The following is a 7,548-nucleotide window of genomic DNA, read 5'->3' on the forward strand; positions in this document are numbered from 1 at the left end:
TTTTTTGTTCCCCCCCCTCCCAACCCTCCTTGTCCGAGCCCCATGCAGCTGCCCATATGGGATGCGACGTGTGTAGTAAAAGATCACAATGACAGCGAGTGACAGGCGGCACAAAAAGCCCAAAGATGCAAACTCTGACACGCTTGCTTTCTTTTTTTTTTTCTTTTTTTTTTTTTTTTCCACCGTCTGCATCTCTACGCCGCTGCTTGGTAACATGCACGCCTCCAACATGGACCAGAACCGAGCCTGGCCTTTTGTCTCTGGACTTGTTTTTTTTTTTTTTGTACTGTATTGTGCAATAATAGAGTCCAACAAATTGCCTGTTTTTTTTTTTTTTTTTTTTTTTATACATATAGTCATAGGATTATAAATAATAACAAATATCCCTCTGACTGCATTAAAGTATTAATAATAATAATAATAATAATAATAATAATAATAATAATAATAATAATAATAATAATAATAATAATGAATGACCCAGTTATTTCACCTTAAAGTGCATCCTGCTCTGTGCGAACACATGCTCCAAAATCAGTAGCCCCCCCTCCCCTTGAGACGCCATTTTGTAAATAATTAGCAAATCTGTCCAATTTAGCTGTTTGTTCAGTGATGATATGGGCGGCTCGAACATCTGCTCGGATATTTTGTGTGCACGTGTGTGTGTGTGGGAGGGGGCAAACGAAATGCACTTTTTTTTTTTTTTTCTCCTTTGCTCGGTTATCATATTTACTCAAGATATTGACCGCAGTCAGATAATCCACCGTGGGAGTTCATTTTGTTCTACGCGCACGTTTAAAGAAGAAACATTTTAAGTCATATTTGTTGCAGGCATAGCCTGGGACAGCTATGTGGCGTGGAGGTGGCGGGAATTGTATCTGAGAGTGAGAGGAAAATATTATTGTTGACATTTTAACGGAATGTATTTAAATTGCGAGCCTCCTGATGACAGCAGGCTTTTAAATTATTTTCTTCTATCTTGTCTGCAAGTTAGAAAACTAACAAGATAACAGCACGTTTATTGCATTACGGCTTGCACAAGGCCGGTTGCAGATGCAACAAAAAAAAAGGAAAAAAAAGGGAGAGCTTTTGACTTAAAAGCTTCTTGTGTTGAGAAGCCCACTTCTAGTAAGTGAGTGGATTTTTGCTCCCATTTGACGAGTGACTTCAAGATTTGTCTGAGGGCGTTTTGGATTTAGAGGAAATATTCTCATTTGTGTGCCATGCAGGCTCAGTGGGATGTTTTTGAAAAATTTTGCTTGGCGCACTGAAATGAAAAGAAAAAAAATCTGCTTGCGAATTTACGCATTTGTAAACAAATTAAATAAAAAAAAGAAAATGATAAAGAAATCTGAAAAGTTGCCAGTGTTTATTCGTGGCCATAAATATTTTTCGGTCCATAAAAGAAGCAAGAAATTAACATTTCTATAATTATAAAGTGGTTCGTATACGTGCTGATAATAACACGAAGGGCAAAAAAAAAAAAAAGGGGGGGAGGAGAAAATATCTACAACCAACACACAACATACTTTTTTTTTTTTTTTTACAAAAAAAAAAATGTTCACAAGAAGAGCATTGACATTCTCGATAAAATCTATTTGGGTGGGACAGGGGTGGATTTGGAGCCAGTTCACATGTAAACACGGTGCACACATGAGCCCCGAATAAAAATGGTATAGTGCGTGACTGCGATGGGGGGGAGAAAAAAAAAGTCTTTCGTTTCGTGTGTGGGTTTGCGAACTGCCTAGTGTGCCTTTCACCCCCCCCCAAAAAAAACCCCCAAAAACCCGAGTCTGTGTCTGTCTGGATCGCGTCCCTTACCAAGTCCACTGTTGCGTTTGCACCAAGTGGTGCGCCGCGGGGAAGTGCGGCGTGGCGGCGGCGCCGTACTGCGCGTTGTACTGCATGTGCTGGAGCGACTGCGCGCCGTACGCCGCGAAGGGGATCCCGGCCTGAAAAGTGGCCGCCAGGTCCTGAGCTTTAAGGGTGTGACAGGGCTTCCCGTCCCGCACTAAGACCGGCACGGCCACTCGCCTGGGAGAAGGGAGGTGGCTCACTTCCATACCTTTCTCGGCCCGGGCTCGCTTCATCTTGTAGCGGTGGTTTTGGAACCAGATTTTGACTTGGGTCGGGGTGAGGCGGATGAGGCTGGCCAGGTGTTCCCTCTCCGGGGCGGACAGGTACCTCTGCTGCCGGAAGCGGCGCTCCAGCTCGTAGGTCTGCGCCTTGGAGAAGAGCACGCGCCGCTTGCGCTTCTTGCCGGAGTCGCTGCCGCCGCTGCTGGACGTCTCCTTGTCGTTGTCCGGCGACTCGTCGTCGGCGGACGGCTCCGGCGATTTGGCCGAGTCCTGGGAGCCGGCGGAGAGGCCGTGCACTGCGGCGGCGAGAAACGGGAGGAACACTGTCAAAATGTTATGGACGGCTCCCAGAGAAAAAACATGGGACACTCACAAAACATTTTCTGTAACATGCGTGCGTGCGTGCGTGGTGCGCGCACGCGCGAAGGGAGTCGGTCAAGCGTTGTATAATGTGCATTGTGCAATATCAAATCGAATTCCAAGCTTACATCTATGATATAAAGCGGCCATCAACGCCTCTAAATAAAGATAATCGAATTCCAAGCTTAGATTTATGATGTAAATCGGCCATTATCGGCCTCCGAATAAAGATAATTAGCCTCTACTTACATGAATATTGAATACTGTCCGTGGTGGCGAGCCATCGCGTGTACGGATTGTCACTCGTGTCGTAAAAGGGGTTCTTTAACGGCAGGTTCGGCACGTTTTCCAGGGGACTTTTCACCAAAACTCCCGTGCTTTTCGTGCAGGTGGACGTGCTCTCCGAGCCCTCCGTGTCCTCCTCCGCCCCGGTGATAGATCCCTCTTCGTCATTGGTGTCCGGAAGGTCCAAAATGTCCTTAACAGAGAAGCCCGTCTTTGTGTTGGTCAACGACATATTCTGGTTGTGTGTGTGTGGGGGGGTGGGGGGCGACCAACCAACCCAACCAACCCAACCAAAAAAAAAAAAAAAAAAAAGTTGCAGCACCAAGCACCTTTCTGTCGGACAATCCGCTGTTTGAGAAGACACACACAAGGGGAGGAAAAAAAAGGAGAAGCTGAGCTGGATTTGGAAAAAAAAAAAGGGGGGAAAAGAGGAGAATCGAGGCTATGGAGAGGAGCCGCCGTGGGCGAGCATCGCCTGCCTGCATGCACAAGTCGTCGCTCTGGTTCGGTCTCAGAGAGTCCAGTTGGAGGAGATGCACCCCAAAAAAAAAAAAAAGTGGCTCAAGTGCTGCACGGATGATATACAGTGACGGTGCTGCTGCTGGGCGCACGAGGCAAATAAGCCATTACCTTGTCCGATCCGTCCATATAAGGTTGGTCTGCAACACATGAACCTGCAGCAGGGAAAAAAAAGAAGCGTTAAAACACGCGAAAGGTTGGCCACGTGTGGGCGGGTCTTAGGAGTCAAGTGGATGAAGACAGTGTTTGCAGATGTGAAATTGTGGGTTTTGGGGAGATCCGAGCATCTACCATTGGTGCTTCAGCGCGTGATGAGTGGTATAACGTGTCAATTAATTACAAAGACGGGGAGGGCCTTTTTTTTTTTTTTTTTTTTTTTTAACTCCCTATTTACATACAAAGAAACTCCAAGTAGCTTTCGACTCACTGTATACTTTGCTCGCAATTGCAATACAAACGTTTCGTTTTGGTACATTTTGCTATATATCATTGATATTTTCATTTGTTTGTTTTTTTTTGTCCAAATATTATTAAGGGGTAATTTATGTAAACCTTCTGAGTCAATATTTTGGCTTAGGCTTAAGGACAAGAGGTTTTAGCAGGCTTTGTTTGTTCTCTTCAGTTGACAGACCATGAGCTTAATAATAATAATACTAATAATAATACTAATAATATTAATAATAATAATAATAATAATAATAATAATAATAATAATAATAATAATAATAATAATAATAATCTTTTTTTTTTCTTTTTTTTTTATGACAAAATCAATCTCTTCAAATTCTGGCACCACATCCTAATATTTGTTTTTCCAGTGTGTAAATCCTCTTTTTTTTTTTTTTTTTTTTTTTTTTTTCCCTCCTGCATGCACTAAAAAGCCGGCTATCATTGTTTTGCTTATATACTTTCATTCCCTCCCCTCAGACTTCTCCATGCCGCTCTCCTCCCTCTCTGCCCGCCATCATCCAGTATGTGACGTGGGTGACAATGTTTCCCCGTTTTCAGCAAAGTCCCCCGCGCGCGCGGCCGCGCATGCATGCATGCATCCTGGGTGGTCGGACCCGGCCAAACACAAATAACAAACCGATTGCTAAGCTGCAGACAATGGCGGAAATGTAGACAAATGTCCGGCTCCTGTTGGAAGCTTTTGTGCCGCTGCAGTTTTTTTGCATTTATTTCAGGCCCCCCAAATAATAGATGATTGACGCCCCGCGCACAATGCTTTCCAACTGTTTGGAATAAATCTGAGCTTGTTCCTAGTTGTCATGGCATTCAACCGCTTTCAATGGACTATCTCTTCATTCAATTCCATGGATCCTTGCACAGTATTAAGGAAAAGTCCTCCCGGGGCGCGCGCACGCGCACGGGCACGCGCGCGCGCACAATAGAAAACTTGTCAAAAAAACAAAACAAAAAAAACTTAGTGGCGCGGGCAACAAATCGACTTTAATGTAAACATATATCATATTAGTGTTTTTATTTATTATAATGATTATTATTATTAATGATGGTCATTGATAATAATACTACTACTAATAATAATAATAATAATAATAATAATAATAATAATAATAATAATAATAATAATAATAATAATAATCTTTCTTCCTGTTTTATGTTTTATTATTGTTTGATGTGCAATTTTTTTTTCTTACCTACTATATTATACTGTATTATTTTATTTTTTTTACACCTCAGCCAGGCGTGTATCTGATTGGCCTTCTATTCCACAAATATGTGGTAAAATTAATCTCAAGTCTCGGCAACATCACCACAAAGGCTCCATGATTCACTTTTATGGACAAACAAACAAACTGGAGCGGGTTCTTGGGTGAGAACTTAAATTGTTGACTGACCAGATTCAGCAAGTATAAATGCTGCAACCAGCTAAATCCGATATAAGACAATTGGGGCGGGGGGGCGCGGTAAAGACCCTGAGAGACATTTTCGGCCCGCGCGGGAGCAGCTGCAGCCTCATCAAGAAGCACATGCACCGCGGGCCCGACACTTGCATGATGTCATTTGACTGTTAGACTTATTTAACCCCCAAAAGTGAGCTCGGCTTATCGGCCCGCATTGTCACGGAGATTTGCTTTCGTGTTTGTGGCACCGTGACAAGAGGGTGCAAAAGTATAGTTGCAGCACACCGGACTAGAGGAGCACTTTTTTTTTTCTTTTCTTCCTGGGGTTGAGAGGGGGGGTGGTATAGTGCATGTTTGATCAGTCTCGTGAGGGTTTGTGCAGGATGAGCTAAAAGTGCGCATGCAGGCTAAGTGGATTTATCCACTTGGAAGGACTATCTGCTCTGTTTACTTGTTTACTTTAACTGCGCGAGTTCAAACACTCTTAACTTCCCTATATATTCCCTTTCTTCTTCTTCATTATTATTATTATTATTATTATTATTATTATTATTATTATTATTATTATTATTATTATTATTATTATTATTATTATCAAATAATGTGAGTTCATCTGCATTTTAATAAACAAATACAAATGTTTTTTTTGTGCAAATTTTGGTGGATAAAATGTATATTGCTGTAATAAAAGTGTCCTAAAATGAATTCTTTTGTTTGACATTATTATGCGTCATGTTGGCGTGTGTGTGCGTGTGTGTGTGTGTGTGTGAGACAGAGAGATAAAGAAGAGCCTCCATGCATGCACGCTGCAGATGCAATTAAAGGACAAAAACATGGACGCTTATTTGTGCAATAACACTATATGTTGATGTTTTTTTTGTTTTTTTTTAATTCGAGAAAAATTTATATTTCGCTCTTAGGTGCCCATTATAACTGGATAGACACATTAAATGCACGTATACAAAAAAATCAAATAAATTCTCGTTCACATTTTCAGCAAAAGTAACTTAAAAAAAATTAAATCTTTTTTTTTTTTTTTTCATACACGATCCCCCAAACATATCTCGCGTGATTAATTATAATTCCCTCCTGAAAATTCATGGTCACAATTGTTCCTTTACAACAGAAAAAAAAAGAGCTTTTTTTTTTTTTTTTTATATATTCTTGATTAAATACATCCTTCGATTGAACGCACAAATACGAATTTGCCGGCGGGAGAATCCATAATGGATGTTGACGGTTCCTCCCTTTTCCTCTTTAATCGGCGAATTTCAGCGCGTTCGGCCGCCTCGCGGGAGGAGACTTGTGCTTTGATAAAAGGTGACCATGCACTGCCGCCTTCGGGGCACCCGTGATAAATGTGACAAACCCGATTTCCCTCCTCTATGATTAAAGACTACATCTAATATTCAGGTAAAGCCGCCGCGGTTTATTTAAAGGGTGTTTAAGCCGTGGCCTGCGGACATGTAGCTGGAGGGGAGATTTGTTTTTCTTTTTTTCTTCTTTTTTTTTTTACACACAGAATCCACCACTTCCAGGCAAAAGGGAAAGTCTTTATTCGTCTCTATTGGTGTGATAATTAAACATGTCACGGTGAGATTAGCCATGCCCCCCAGAGGCCGACTTCAGTTGTTCAAGCAGCAGTTTATTTGTAACGGTGGATTTCATGCCACGCGTTGTCATTCTTTGCCATTTGCACACTTGCGCGTGTGCACGACGAATTGCTTAAAAAGGCTTTTTTTTTTTTTTTTTTTTTTTTTGACAATTGTAGCCGGCATCAATATTTTTTAATCTGTGCGTCTTTCTTACACAAACAAAAATCAACCAAATGTTCTTAAAATTCAGCATAAGTGCACATAAACAAGTCAAGAAATAAAGACAGTCTGTCACGCACACGCGTAAAAATGCGTCTCGCCTCTTCTTTGGCAGCTTGTTTGCTGAGTGTCACAATAACGTGAACATCTGTTGACATCTGTAGAGCTCTAGCGGTCCCTACCGGCACTTTGGAGAAACAACAGGGGGTATATACCCAAAATCGGACAACTTGGGATCATTGTTATTATTGAAATTTTTTTTTTTTGTAATTTGTTCATTGAAGCATCGTTCAATGAGTCATTATTGAATATTTTTTTTGTCATGGTGCATGAAGATCCATGCAGTCCACACCCACGTGATACTTCCTCGTACACACATGCAAGCAGATCAGAGAAGGAAAATGCTCGCAGTGGGGGCTTACCTGGTACAACCAGAAGGGAGGCTGCTGCTGGTGGAAGTGTTGGCCGCGTTCAAGCAGGGTTCATGAAATATCTCCAAATGGAGAGTGAGGAGTGCGTGCACATGATAAGCCTGATGCGGTTTATATAACACCCCGAAAGCGAGCGTTTGCATAGCTGGCCAAAGAGGCTCCCGCTATAACTCCTTTGCATTGCTCAATGTTTGTT

The 7,548-nt window shown here is 41.9% G+C and overlaps 1 protein-coding gene across 1 annotated transcript; it reads right to left on the reverse strand.

Annotated features, from left to right (window-relative positions):
• Positions 1-364: 364 nt before the first annotated feature.
• nkx2.2a (NK2 homeobox 2a) lies at positions 365-7,380 on the reverse strand. Its single transcript, XM_077539040.1, has 3 exons — positions 7,344-7,380; positions 2,688-3,397; positions 365-2,401 (listed from the first exon to the last, which is right to left on the reverse strand). Exons 2-3 carry the CDS (start codon positions 2,953-2,955, stop codon positions 1,818-1,820), a joined length of 852 nt encoding a protein of 283 aa, XP_077395166.1. The 5' UTR covers positions 2,956-3,397; positions 7,344-7,380; the 3' UTR covers positions 365-1,817.
• Between the last annotated feature and the right edge of the window lie 168 nt (positions 7,381-7,548).

This window comes from Festucalex cinctus, chromosome 12, assembly GCF_051991245.1.
Source record: "Festucalex cinctus isolate MCC-2025b chromosome 12, RoL_Fcin_1.0, whole genome shotgun sequence".
NCBI classification, from domain to species: domain Eukaryota; kingdom Metazoa; phylum Chordata; class Actinopteri; order Syngnathiformes; family Syngnathidae; genus Festucalex; species Festucalex cinctus.

Bases quoted from the DNA above. Each gene is read 5' to 3' on its own strand.
- nkx2.2a (XM_077539040.1), bottom strand. From the start codon at position 2,955: ATGTCGTTGACCAACACAAAGACGGGCTTCTCTGTTAAGGACATTTTG. The intron at 2,402-2,687 runs GTAAGTAGAGGC...ACATTTTGACAG, and splicing joins GGACAGTATTCAATATTCAT to TGTTCCTCCCGTTTCTCGCC.